This window comes from Mustela lutreola, chromosome 16, assembly GCF_030435805.1.
Source record: "Mustela lutreola isolate mMusLut2 chromosome 16, mMusLut2.pri, whole genome shotgun sequence".
NCBI lineage: Eukaryota > Metazoa > Chordata > Mammalia > Carnivora > Mustelidae > Mustela > Mustela lutreola.
The window spans coordinates 132,287-145,895 of record NC_081305.1 but is presented as its reverse complement, the minus strand read 5'-3'; the positions used below and the strand labels follow the sequence as shown (position 1 = coordinate 145,895).

The 13,609-nt window shown below is 51.6% G+C and overlaps 1 protein-coding gene, 1 long non-coding RNA gene and 1 pseudogene across 2 annotated transcripts; 1 reads left to right on the top strand and 2 right to left on the bottom strand.

Annotated features, from left to right (window-relative positions):
- Nucleotides 1–4,695: 4,695 nt before the first annotated feature.
- On the bottom strand, nucleotides 4,696–6,324 carry LOC131818688 (tigger transposable element-derived protein 1-like). The gene has a single exon (XM_059153320.1). It carries the CDS (start codon nucleotides 6,322–6,324, stop codon nucleotides 4,696–4,698), a length of 1,629 nt encoding a protein of 542 aa, XP_059009303.1.
- A 957-nt stretch (nucleotides 6,325–7,281) lies between these two features.
- Nucleotides 7,282–9,496, top strand: LOC131817867 (uncharacterized). Its single transcript, XR_009348615.1, has 3 exons — nucleotides 7,282–7,582; nucleotides 8,575–8,791; nucleotides 9,294–9,496. It is a non-coding gene; the product is annotated as an uncharacterized LOC131817867 (long non-coding RNA).
- Nucleotides 9,497–12,405: 2,909 nt separating this feature from the next.
- LOC131818687 (peroxiredoxin-1-like) lies at nucleotides 12,406–13,396 on the bottom strand (annotated as a pseudogene).
- Nucleotides 13,397–13,609: the final 213 nt, after the last annotated feature.

Below are 13,609 nucleotides of genomic sequence, written 5' to 3'. Positions count from 1 at the left end.
CTTCTCTGCACCATCAGAAAGTCTCCCATGGTGGCCTTGGGCAGTCCTCTAGTGGTGTGCTCTGATCTGCTTCAGGGTGACAGTGAGAAGCAAACAACCGGAGAGGTTGGACCGGCAACAGGTCTCCATCCTGCTTCCCCTTCCTCTCCAGGGCTGAAGGGGGGGCTTAAGGGCCAAGCGCCCTTTTCCTACACCCCCAAGTCTGCACATTTCTCACCACTATGTCCCATTTCTGTCACAAGGACATTGGCCGTTCCTGTATCTCCTGTGTAGCGAACATCACATTATTCCAGTTACAATCACCGTGTCCATAGGAAGCATTAATAATACACTGGTGTCTGCTGGACAAAGAGTTGGCTCCCTTTTCTTTTTGACCAAGCCCATTTCCTCCTTCCCAATGTTTCCACTTGGCAAAGTCTTTAAAGAAAGTTGTGTGTGGGTCTTGGAGTCCACAGCACGGTACAAAGACACCCAAGACCCAGTCTGCATGGCCCGCCCTCCACAGAGAGCAGCAGGGGTGTCCCGCCGTGATAACGCTGCGGCTGCTGTCTCATTAAGTCCATGTTCTCTACACTCTGGTGCACGTGGTGAATTGGGGACAAGGCAGTTTGTTGACACGCAGACCAAGTGCAGGCTTTGGAAAAGCCCAGTCTTCCCCATCCAGTGGGGTCAAATGGGATCTGTTCTGGGCAGAAGTTCTTGATGGGAATCAGAGGGCCAAGTTTGTGGCTCCCTGTCAGCTCCATTTCTGTGAATGGTGAGAACACATACCTTGTGGGGAGTTTAGGGTCTAGGAAGTATTGAGCATGGGGCCTGGCATGCAGATAATGCTCGGTCTTCTAGAGTCCTCATTGTGGACTTCCGTTAACCCAAGGCAGTCACCGAAAAACTGGATGGCCGTGCAAGTCAAGGCCCAGCCTCCGGCAGCCTCTTGCACAAGCTAGACCCCAAAAGGGCCCTCACTGCAATTTAAGGCCATTCCCGTGATCTTCAGGAGGACTATAACCGCCTCCCTCCCAAATTGCCTTCGAGCTCCTGTGTACATTGTTTGCAGAGAAATGATCTACAGTTGTGACCAGGATCTCAAAGGGGCCATGACCCAGAGAACATAGGGAGTTTTCTGCTTTAGGACTCTTTGCACACCATCCACACCCAGCTGCAATTCAGATAGGCTGACAGACTGCAACTCTATGCCTACAGAAAGCGGAGAGCCACAGAACAGTGCGGGCCGGCTGTCTGCGGGCCTGGTGCCGGCCTGTGGAAGCACATGCCCCCAGGACAAAGGTGTAGAGGTACACCTGGGCTACTCCAGGACAGATAAAGTATACTAGACTGTCTCTCTCTCTCTCAGGTGATGCCATCGTGTTTTTCCCATTTGTATTTTGACAAACTTAGGTTTACAGAAACATTGCAAAACCATTCCCATTTACTCACCTCCTGGATTCCCTAAATACTAATGTTTCCTGTTTGCTATATTCTTTTTCTTAACCATTTGGCCATCAGTTGCAGAGATCATGCCCCTTGGCCTGTAAATACTTGCGTCTGCTCCTCCCAAACAAGGGCATCAAACGCCCACAGTTCAGTTCTCCCCAGAAACTAACACTGACACGATATCGTAGACTACAACAAAATTTATTCAGATTTTGCCATTCAGCTGCTACGTATATTTCGCTGTCTTTATTTTGGAAGGGTACATGACATGGATACCTTAAAAAAAACACAAGCTAAATTTTTTTTTCCCCTAAGAATATATTTGATGGGAGCGGCACAAATGGGGGAGCAGCAGGCAGAGGGAGAAGCAGGCTCCCCGCTGAGCAGGGGGCCCGATGTGGGGCTCAATCCCAGGACCCCAGGGTCATGACCTGAGCCGAAGGCAGACGCTTCACTGACTGAGGCCCCCAGGTGCCCCACAAGCTAATTATTTTGAAGGATATTCTTCAATGTGGATTTTTGTGATAAGATTCAGGCTTTGCCCGTTGGGTGGGAATTCCCTGAAAATGATGCTGTGTCCTCAGTGCACTGTCTGTCCCACTCCTGGAGATGCTGGCTTTCATCGACTCGTCTCCTGTGTCCTGATCTGTTCCTGTCACCCTGTTGGCACCGTACTTTCCAGCATTGTACACTGTTCTTGGCTGCTTTGCACTTTCCCGGTCCTAATCCTGAAACCAGACATTTCTCCAAGAAGCCCAACGCTGGTTGGTGGAGAATGGTGGCTGTGGGGTGTGATGTGTTCCAGGGCTCAGTGCTTCTAGGTGCTTCCAGCAGAAGCTAGAAAACTGTACTCTGTACGTCAATATCTTGTTCTTCAGAAACATTAAAAACCATGCGTTCACACGGATACTTCTAATTGCAAAGCGACACCACGTGATTCTTTTCCTTTTTTCATATTTGTGATTCCCTTCTGGACAGAAACCTGACTTCGTTACCCATAAATATTTATTTGCTCAACCCTAGAACACAAAGTACGGTCAGCATTGCCAACCTATGCCTCTGTGAAAACACAGCTTACTAACTAGAGTTTAATAGTTGTTTAGAGTTCTGGCTTGGCTTTAGCCTGAGGGCATATAGTCAAAACACAGGGTGTTCAAAATGGACTTTGGGGTTTCCCCCTCTTCACTGTGGGTATAGAGTTCATGTGAAGTGTGGCTCCATTCATATACTCCATTTGGATTTAGTTCCCTGCTTTACTTGTGTGATACATTAACATGATTCCCACAGTCAGAACTTCACCAAAGGCCAGGGCGCCCAGCTGACCCAGTAGGTAGAGCCTGTGACTCTTGATCTTGAGGTTGTGAATTCAGGTCCCACAGTGGATATAGAGATTACTTAAAAAGAAAACCTTTGTTTTTAAAGATTTTATCCATTTATTTATTCGAGAGAGAGAAAGAGAGAAAGGGAACACGTCGGGGAAAGGAGCAAAGGGAGAGACAGAAGCAGGTTCCCAGCTGAGCAGGGAGCCCGGCGCAGTGCCCAGTCACAGGACGCAGGGACCATGACCCAAGCTGAAGGCAGATGCTGAACCGACTGAGCCACCCAGTTGCCCCTTAAAAAGGAAATCTTAAAGGAAGGTTATGAAAGGCCTGTCACACTCCACCCCTCCCCCCACCAGGTAACCAATCTGTAGTCTCTGGTTTCTCCTTCCTGTGTTTCCTTTTGCAAAAAGGAGGAAGATACATATATTATTTCCTTCCCCCCTTCTTTCTTTCACAAAAACGGCAGGTACTACTCTCTTGCCGGTTGCTTTTATCAATTATTAGTATGCCCTGGAAACCACTCCCGGCAGTTCCTCCTCCGTTACTGGTGCTGCCATCTCTTACACCTGTAGTCCCTAGTGTGTGACAGCCATTAGATATTTCAGCACTCTGCTACAGATGAGTATTCAGGCTGTCTCCTCACTTCTGCAGTTACAAACAAGCATGCAATGAGTAACCTGTGCACACGTATCTTCTCTGGTTGGCAGGGTATCTGCGGGGGTCTAGGAACGTCTAGCACCCTTCCATAAGGGTCATACCAGTCTGCACTCCCATCAGCAACATTTCAGATGCCTGTTACCCCAGACCCTCACCAACACAACACGTAGTCATACTTTATTTTTTCCACTATTAGTAAGATGTCCGTGTAGCTTTAATCTGCATTTCTCTCATTATGAATGAAGCTGAACTTCCTTTCATATGCTTCAAGATCTAATTTATAGACTTATGAATTAGATCCTTGGTCCATTTTCCTGTTGGATTTTTGGTTCTTCTTCTTAATCCTAAGAGTCCTCACCTGTCAGGGATATTAGCCCGTTATCTGTGAGATGTTACCACTCTTTTCCTCCAGTTTGTCAACTGCTTTTGACTTTTTTGTAGTGATGTTTCCTCTGTGAAAAAGTTCTTTTGTTACATTTTTACATGGTCAAGTTGATGAAATTTTCTTATTTTATCTGCATTTTAAGGCAGATAATTTCCCAGCAACCAGGTCAAAGAGGCATTCATCTATGTGTTTTTGTAGTAGTTGTATGGTTTCAATTTTTACTTTTGGATCCCTGACCTGTTTGTTCATTCCTTTTTTTTTTTTTTTTTAAAGATTTATTTATTTGACAGACAGAGCTCACAAGTAGGCAGAGAGACAGGCAGAGAGAGAGGGTGAAGCAGGCTCCCTGCTGAGCAGAGAGCCCGATGCGGGGCTCGATCCCAGGACCCTGAGATCATGACTTGAGCCAAAGGCAGAGGCCCAACCCACTGAGTCACCCAGGTGCCCCGTTTGTTGATTCTTATGTATCCTCTGAGGCATGGATCTAATTTTATGTTTTTCTAAATGATTAACCAGTTGTCTAGCACCATTAAAAAAAAAGTTCTGGGCTTTCTCTCTTATTCCACAGGTCTGACTACTGCCCTGATTTAATCACAGAAGTTTTATAGTTTGCTTTCATGTGCAGAAGGGCTAGTCTCCTCCTTCCATTATTCTCTTTTTAAAGAAACATTTTCCTGGGTATTCTTGCATGCAATTATCCTAAAGTACACATTTGAATGAAATTTTAATGACAAAATTTGATATTGTCAAGGGTCAAAATGAAAGCATCAGGAACAGAGCTTCTGGGGATGTAAGGCATCTTAGAAGTTGAGAGGTGTGGCTGGGCCTCATCCCCTGGGGTCACCCTGTTACTGCCGGCTTTCTTCTGATGAGCACGTGGTTGCACCACAGAGAAAGGACCTAAGAGAGCTGCTCTGAGCATTGCTGCTTCTCCCTGTACAGTTCCCTGTAGCAGTTAATTGCCTCACTGACTGCTCTTGAGACTTGCAGTTTCCACTTGTCACCAGGGCTGTTACTGGCAAGGACTCGCAAGCCTGCCTCGAAATGTGAGAAGGCTGTGGATAGCTCTCCTGCGGTTAGCTGGCGTAGGGCGGGTGCGGCCTCTTCACTCTCCTCCTCTCCTGAGGTCTCCTGCCCCAGCTGCATCAGCTCCTCGTTTGAGAGATCGTCCTCGTGGGACCTCAGTAACCGGTCCACATCGGCTTCTACAACCTCTTCAAAAGCCATGTTCCTGGCCAGGGTCACAATGTTCTGTTGAAGCTGTGCAATGTTATCTGTTTGGGAAACACTCTGGAACTGAACACACTCGGGCCAAATCTTCTTCCACACACTGTTCATTGTTGCCCGTCTGAGCCCCTCCCAAGCCACTGCAATGTTGTCTACAGCATCCATGATGCTGTAGTTTCTCCAAAACTCCCTGATCATGGCTGTGTCCTCTCCGTCTGTTGCTTCTAGGATGTGCTCAAAAGTTCTTCTCACGTAATGAGCTTTGAAGATAGAGGTTATGCCTTGACCCATGGGCTGGACTAAGTCGGCGGTTCTGTCGTGAAGATATTCGACTCTCACGTTATCAGATAGATCACCCAGATTTGTCGGGTGGCACGGTGCATTATCTAGGATGAGCAACGCTTTGTTGGTGAGATGATTTTGGGTACAGTATTTTTCTATGGCAGGGCAAAAGAAGTATGTGAACCATTCCTGAAAGATGGTCCTGGTTGCCCACGCCTTTTTGTTTGAGCGCCAAATCACAGGCAGATTGGGCTTAGAGTACCCTTTCAGAGCCTTGGGATTTTCCAAGTGGTACACCAGTAAGGGCTTCAGCTTAAAGTCCCCAGCTGCATTGCCACCAAGCAGCAGCATCAAGCGGTCTTTGGAAGATTTAAAGCCTGACTCGGCTTTCTCTTCCACAGAAATAAACGTTCCTTCAGGCATTCTCTTCCAGTAAAGCCCTGTCTCATCGACATTAAAAACTTGCTGAGGGCTGTACTCACCTCCTTCGATGATGCTTCTCAGCACTTCTGCATACACGTCCTTGTGTCCCAGCGCTGTGCTGCTCACCGTGAAGTGAGGCAAACTGTGGCGCTCCTTGAATCTCACAAACCAGCCTTTGCTTGCACTGAACCTCTCTGCTGGAGACCTTCCGCCTCTTTCACGCTGCAGGTCATCAAACAAACTCTTGGCCTTCTCCTGAATGACGGTGACACTCAGGGGCACGTTTCGCTGGCTCTGGTCTTCAAGCCACACGTGCAGCAGGCGCTCCATGGTCTCCATGAGGGCACTTCGGTGGCGAGTCAACCGGGAGGCTCTCGAGGGAGTAGCTATCTGTGAATTCGCTTTGATTTTCTCTCTATTATCTCGGATTGTAGCCACGGTAGAAACAGCGAGGCCTAAGGCCTTTGCGATCTGGCTGAGCTTTTCACCTACTTCAAATCGTCGTAAGACTTCCAGTTTTAGGTCCAGGGTAATTGCCTTCCGTTCCCTTTTGGCATGTGGGATGCCCGCTGCATTCAGGGGCCTTTTCCCAGGCATCTTTGCCTCCAAAATGCAGTAAAATCACAGCAGTCTCAGGGGCCAGTGGGCTCGTGGCCACTCTATGCTCCGCGGCTAAACCTGGGAGAAGAAATGTGCTCCCAAGAGGCGCAGGCAGGAGCCGTGCCAAGGTCCGCAAGGGCCGGCCGGGGCCGCTGTCGCAGACACCGGCTGGCTCCCGCTCCACCGGCAGGCAGGCGGCGTGGGCCGGCGGTGTCGGGGCGTCCACTCAGCGGGTAGCCGGTCTGCAGGAACACGAGAGCCGGCGGGTCCCGTGACCCGAAAACAAGTCGGTGAAGGGGGCTAGTGCGGCCCAGCACAGCCCGAGTCGGAGCCCTCGTCCGGGACGCGCAGCAGCGGCCGGGGACGCGGGCCCGAGCGGGGCTGTTCGCTGCGCGGCCGTGAGCCGCGGCCTCCGGAGGGCCCGGCCGAAAATCAGTCGGCAGTCCCAGCAACCGGCCCCCGAGCGGGTCGCCGAGCTTTCTGCGCGCCACCGCCTGGGTGGGACGAGACAGCGCGCGCGCTCCGGCCCCTGAAGAGTCACGTGATAGCGCCCGCACGCGCGGAGAGGTCCCGCGCTGGCGCCAGTTCCTTACTGCGCACGCGCGAGGCCTCCGGCGCGCGGGGACCGGCTCGGGGGCGGGGCGCTGCTGTGCGCCAGGGCGCGCCCGGGCGGGGCGAGGTCGGGGGCGGGGGCTGCTTCACAGGCGGGGGGCCGCGGTGGCTCGAGACGCTGCAGCACGGCGAGGCACGGGCGTGAGGGCCCTCGGAACAGCCTAGCAGGTGAGCAGGGGGGTTCTACCCGCCGGTGTCCGGCGGCGGGGGCGGGGGCGGGGGCGGGGGCGGGTCGGCGCTCAACGCCGCGGTGACGCCATCCGGCTGCGCCGGTCGTCCCGGGGTAGGGGCCGTGGTGACGCCATCCGGCTGAGCCCGGCCGCCGGCTGGGGGTTGGGGTGGGGGAGGCCCGCGGTGACGGCGTCCGGCTGCGCCGGCCGTGCGGGAGTTAGGGGCGGGGGGAGCCGGGGAGTGGGCTCAGCGGCCGCGACCCCGGCGGCCTCCGCGGGCGGCCCCCTTGTGAGTGTTAGAGTCCGTCTTACGCTGGAGAGAAGGTGGAAGGCTGGACGGAACTGGCCAGGGGCTTTCCTCCCCTTGCGGCTCAGGTCGGCCCGGCTCCGGCGCCTCCGCCTCCGCCTCCCGGGACTCCGAGCGTGGGCCTTTCCCGGGCCTAGAGACGAGGAGTAGAATGCCGTGTTTTAAGGTGGTCCTAGTTCGTTCTTTCTTGTTAAGATTTATTTATCATAGGGGCGCCTTGGGGGGAGTTCGTTGGTGAAGCGTCTGCCTTCGGGTCGGGTCATGATCCCGAGATCCTGGGATCGGCTTGGCGGGGAGCCTGCTTCCTCCTCTCTCGCTGCGCCTGCTCTCTCTATCTCAAATGAATAAATAAAATGTTTTTTAAAAATATTTATTTATTGGACAGACAGAGATCACAAGGAGGCAGAGAGGCAGGCAGAGAGAGAGGAGGAAGCAGGCTCCCCGCCGAGCAGAGAGCCCGATGCGGGACTCGATCCCAGGACCCTGAGATCATGACCTGAGCCGAAGGCAGCGGCTTAACCCACTGAGCCACCCAGGCGCCCCTAAATAAAATATTAAAAAAAAAAGATTTAGAGAGAGCAAGGGCGGGGGGAGTCAGGGGACAGAATCTTCAAGGAGATGCCCCGCTGAGCGAGGAGGTTGAGGCAGGTCCCTCTCAGGACCCGTGAGATCATGACCTGAGCCGAAACCGAGAGTGGGTGGCTCTGCCGCTGAGCCACAGGTGCCGGCGTTCTGTTTCTGTATTGATTGATGCAGCCCGGGGGCAGCGGTCCCATTGACTTGATTTTTTTTCTAATGCACAAACACGGAGTTTCTGAGTTTTGATCCAAGAAAAATATCGTGGCTGTCAGACAGTGGTGAAAGAGGAAGAGGATTTCATGGATTCATTTTCTGTCCTGGCTTCAGTAGTGAATGGTTCCCTTTCATCCCTATTCATTCTGGAGGTGGTGTGAGTCAGTTCTGTTTCTAGAAATATCAGTGACAGCAGAGCCTTTTACTTTTGGCATCTCAGCATTGCAGAGGGCTGTTCTGGTTCACGCGGTGGAAGTCAGTAGCTGATGTACCCCACAGGTGTGTCTCTAGTCACTGAACTTCTGTGGACCTCATGGAAGTTTTAGTTATGAAGCAGCTTGGATGATCTTGGCGTTTTTTCCACAGACTGAGTCATTCATCTGTTGAGCATCAACAAGCTGGCGACATCATGGTCTACAGGACCGGCAAGCGCCCTGCCGCATGGGCTGCTCTGCCTTATTTGTAGACTGAAGAGGGTGTGCCAAAGCTGGAGATGCAGTCGCAATCTGCTGTGTAGTTAGAAGAGGAGCCCTAGCATTAACACTCCTCAAGGGAAGCTTATGTTCCGGAGGCTTCCATGCAGGTATTTTCTCGTTGGTGATCTTGCTGTCCTATCCCTGCTGTACCAGAGGAGAACCAGACAAAAGCGGGTCCCATGGCGTGTTAGGTGGTTAAATGAGGTGTGAAGGGAAGGGAATAGAAACGGGTGAATGCCGTGTTATTTGAGGTGGACCATGACCTGAGCTGAAGTCAGACACAACTGACTGAGACCCCCAGGGGCTTCCCCATATGAATTTTATTTATTTCTTTTTAAAATTTTTGTTATTTTTCCATCTGAATTTTAAAAGACCCAGATGTTACCATATGGTTTCACGCGTGCGGAGCATGGGGAATGGTGTGGAGGACGGGAAGAGAGGGAAAACCGGATGGGAGGAAACCAGAGAGGGAGACAAGCCGTGAGGGGCTCTGGAGGCTGGGAAACAAACTGAACATTAGAGAAGGGAGGGGAGTGGGGGGCCGGGGGGGCCGGGGGATGGGCATTAAGGAGGGCACCTGTTGTGATGAGCACTGGGTATTTCACGCAGCTAAGGAATCGTTGAACACTCCGTGAGAAACTTAGGGTGTGCTGTATGCTGGCTAACGGAACGTAGTAAATACATAAAGAAAAGCCTCCGATAAGAGATAGCTGCAGAAATGCTGGCTCTTCGCGGAGGTTCTGCTTTTCCTGGGTGGTCTGCTGAGCTGCTGCTTCTGCTGTGCTCCCATGGACCACGCACATGCCTTTCCCCACCAGGACCGGCTTTGACTTCACCCACACAGAGGTCCCGTGGAGTGTGAGGATGGCATATTTGGTTGATGTCTTTCACAATGTCTGAAGAAGGAAATTACAGTTTGATGAAGGACCCTCTCCTGTTGCACCGTAGAATGTGTTCTCTTCTCCCACGGAGGTGTTCCCTGGGGATGACAAGGATTTCTGCAGTCTGGCTGTTTTGGGGGCCGATGTTGCCATGGGACTTTTCAGTGGCTGGATTCTGGGAAGGAAATCACCTGGAAGCACGTTGTGCGGTGGTCCCTGGCAAGAGGTCTGGCAAGGGGAGCTTACAGTCTGTTTACCCCTGTGGTGTGTGCACGTGCGTGTGCTCTGCAAGGTCTAACCCTGAGAAGCCCCAGCCTTGGGGTATGGACGAGACACCCTTGGACTTCTTCCGGGAACTGGGAGCACCCTCATGGCCACTTTCGTCCCAGGTGCATGGCCCTTTCACACCATGGCCCGACTTCCTCGTTCCTTGGCTGTGACGTGTAGTCCTGCCCTGTCGCCCCCAAGCAGGACAGACCCGTGACTGTCGACTCCGGGCTCTGTGCGGGCTGGCAGCACCTTCTGCTTCTCCTCTGGGGTGCTGAGCATGGGTGAAGTGAGTGTAAACCTCGGGAGGAGCAGAGGGCTTGGTCCACCTTTGCCCGTTACCCTAAACACCACACTGTGAAGATCAGGAATCCTATGTGATGGTGTTTGTAGGAAACCACGGTTTCCCACCAGGCACTATGGTTCAGGTCTTTGTTGTCTGTCCACATGTCTGTCCTCAGAGAGGCCCTTGCTCCCTCCAGGGGAGGGGAATGGTAGCTGCCACTCCTGTCTCCCAAGGCCTGCCTCCTGCAGGAGAGGAGGGGTGAGGCAGGGGTCCTCCCCTGTCTGTGTTCTGGACAGATGCCGGAGTTCCCTTGAGGTCCGGCATGGCTGACAGTGACATGCTTGTTCTGAGGCACAGGCCGGAGGACTGAAGGGTGGGGTGTTCCCTCCCCGGTTTGCCTCATGCAGTCCTGTGCTCAGTCCCTCTGGTGCACAGTGGTGGCAAGCTCTTCCCGGGCTCTGACCACGTGCCCTCTCCCGTGTACTTGGAGGAACTATCGTGTGGGCTGGGAAAGTCCAGCCAGGAGTGGGGGGCTTGCTGCACTGTCTCCCGGCCCTCTGCCCCCTCCAGAGTTGTGGTCTCACAGCATGTCCCAAGGAAACTTCCGCACAACCGCCTCTGAGCCCTTGATGCGTCTCCACACCCATGATCTGGAGCAGATAGCTTTTTGTGAAGGGCTTATTTGGGAATGAGAAGCTACAGTTTCCTGAAACTTAAGCAGCAATCTTTGATTTAAAGTAGCTTTGCTGTTTTACCTAATTAAAATATATTTCATGTCTGTGACAAAAAATATTTGGGAAATACATAAAAGTATAAAGGTGGAGCGTCCTGCACTAAGCGAGGGTGAGCTTTTATTGTGACCCTCCTAGCCTGTTTTATCCCCTGGGTCCCTGGCTTCCCCAGGTTGAGCTGAACACCCAGATGGTAGTGTGCTGTGTTGGAGAAGTTAAGACAGGTCACCGGGGAGTGATCCAGGCAGAAAGAGACTGGAGCCTGAGGGGGGCTGTGAGGATGACCCCAGCTCTTGTCTCATGAGTGTGAGGGTTGTTGGGGTCTTACCGCCTGGGGAGTTTGTGTCAGAAGAGAAGCTGAGCTGTTGGGTTTCTTTGAGGACCTTCTTTAGCGAGTATTAGGTTGTACAGTGGGACCATTGAGCTTTGTGGGCAGTCATGAGATGCCAGAGCTGGGAACACGTCCTCATCACACAACCCTGAGTCTTTACTTACTTTCCAGAAAGAGCTGTGTTGTAATGGTCTGAGATGCTTTTGAGAGCAAATGAATAGCGAAATGAAACGGGGCACGCCCCTGAACTGTGTCTTTGAAGAGCTTCCCAGAAGGGCATGTCTGCTTGTAGATGGCTGGGGGTAGCTTGTGGGCCTTTGGGACTGAATTTTCCTTCTCCCTGGCACTGTTTTCTTGTGGTGGCTGCCATTGGGCGGATGGAAGGTTTCTGAATCCGCTCTGGATGTAACATGGCACCGTACTTAGTGTAAGACTGTTTGCATCCCTTTTGGATTTTTAAAAAATACATATTTATTTGAGAGAGACATGGAGAGAGGGAGGGAGGGGAGTGAGCATGAGCCAGGGCAAGGGGCAGACTCCTTGCCAAGTAGGAAGCCCAGTGCAGGGCTTGATCCCAGGACTGTGAGATCATGACCTGAGCTGTCCACAGAGGCCTCACCGCCTGAGCCGCCCAGGCGCCTCTGGCCTTTGGATTTTTAAGGCAGTATGCAGTCTTAACGCCTGGACATACCAGGTTCCCATTCCTGCTCCTGAATTGGTTTCTGTGTATCAAAATGGCAATAGGTTCATATTGCTGGCTGAAAGCGTTCCTGTTATTAGGAGAACGACACCCGACACCCGTCTGTCTGCCGAATGCAGGCCACGACAGAGCTGTGCTCTGTGCCTGTGGGCTGTGACTGAGCATGGAGGCCAGTGGTTAGCTGTGCAGTGCCCTGTGTGTCACCTCTGCTGTTACCTGGACAGACGGTTTGTGCCCGTCATTCCTGCCCCTGGGAAGGCATCTGAGGTGAGGGGCAGGTTCAGGGGTGAACGTTCCTGCAGTAGGGTGTTTTTTGTTTTTGCTTTTTAATTTTTTAATTTTAATTTTAATTTTTTTTTTCAGTTCAAGTTTAATAGAAACAAAAGAAGATCAAAAGTGTTGCCCTACTACTGTACATCACGGTTGGCCTGCCCTGTAACACAGTTCAGGCTGTTCTCTCCAGAGGAAGAAAGGCTGTTCTCCCCAGTCCCTACAGGAAAGGCCTGTCCTGTCCCATACCACATCTGCACAAAGTCTAAAGTCTTGTGTTTTAAGCATAACAATAATACAAAAGAGATACTGTTTTCATGGCCACCCACTGCAGCCCAGCCCTAAAATGGCCCGGTGCTCACTTTTGCTTAGAGAAATATTCTCTGCTCTTTTGGACATCAGGCTTGATGGTATCACTGCCAGGCTTCCAGCCAGCTGGGCACACTTCCCCATGCCTGTCGGTAAACTGGAAGGCCTGAACCAGTCGCAGAGTCTCATCCACAGAGCGGCCAGCGGGTAGGTCATTTACAGTGATCTGCCTAAGGATGCCTTTATCATCAATGATAAAGAGGCCCCTGAACGAGATGCCTTCATCAGCCTTTACGACTCCATAGTTCTGAGCAATGGTACGCTTGGGGTCTGATACCAAGCGAATGTTCATGGGTCCCAGTCCTTGTTTTTGGGTGTGTTGATCCATGCCAGGTGACAGAAATGAGAATCCACAGAAGCACCAATCACTTGACAGTAGAGTTTCTTTCTTTCTTTCTTTTTTAAAGATTTTATTTATTTATTTAAAGATTTTATTTATTTATTGGACAGACAGAGATCACAAGCAGGCAGAGAGGCAGGCAGAGAGAGAGGAGGAAGCAGGCTCCCCGCTGAGCAGGGAGCCCGATGTGGGGCTCGATCCCAGGACCCTGGGACCATGACCTGAGCTGAAGGCAGAGGCTTAACTCACTGAGCCACCCAGGCGCCCCGACAATAGAGTTTCTTAAATTCTTCTGCCCTGTCACTGAAAGCAGTGATCTCCGTGGGACACATAAAGGTGAAGTCAAGAGGGTAAAAGAAAAACACAGTGTGTTTTCCTTTGTAGTCAGATAGGCTGAGGTCTTTGAACTGGCCATCTGGCACAACAGCTGTGGCTTTGAAGTTGGGGGCGGGATGCCCAATTTTGGCATTTCCCGAAGACATCTTGCTATTGGCTGCTCTATGAACAAAAACGCTAAAGACAAGCCAGGAAGAAGACGCCTGTTTTTGCTTTTTTAATGTAAAGTATAGTTTTCTGTTTTTTTCAGAAGAATGCATCTCCTGGTTTCACTACGGAACAGCAGCCTGTGTGGTGTTTTAGTGCTTTGGCAGGTATCTGTAGCCGTGTTCCAAGATGGGCACTGTCCCAGTGTAGGACTCATCACTGTGATTTGGTTTGTCAAGTGACATGTGAGAACCACGAGTCAAGATT

Bases quoted from the DNA above. Each gene is read 5' to 3' on its own strand.
- LOC131818688 (XM_059153320.1), bottom strand. From the start codon at position 6,324: ATGCCTGGGAAAAGGCCCCTGAATGCAGCGGGCATCCCACATGCCAAA.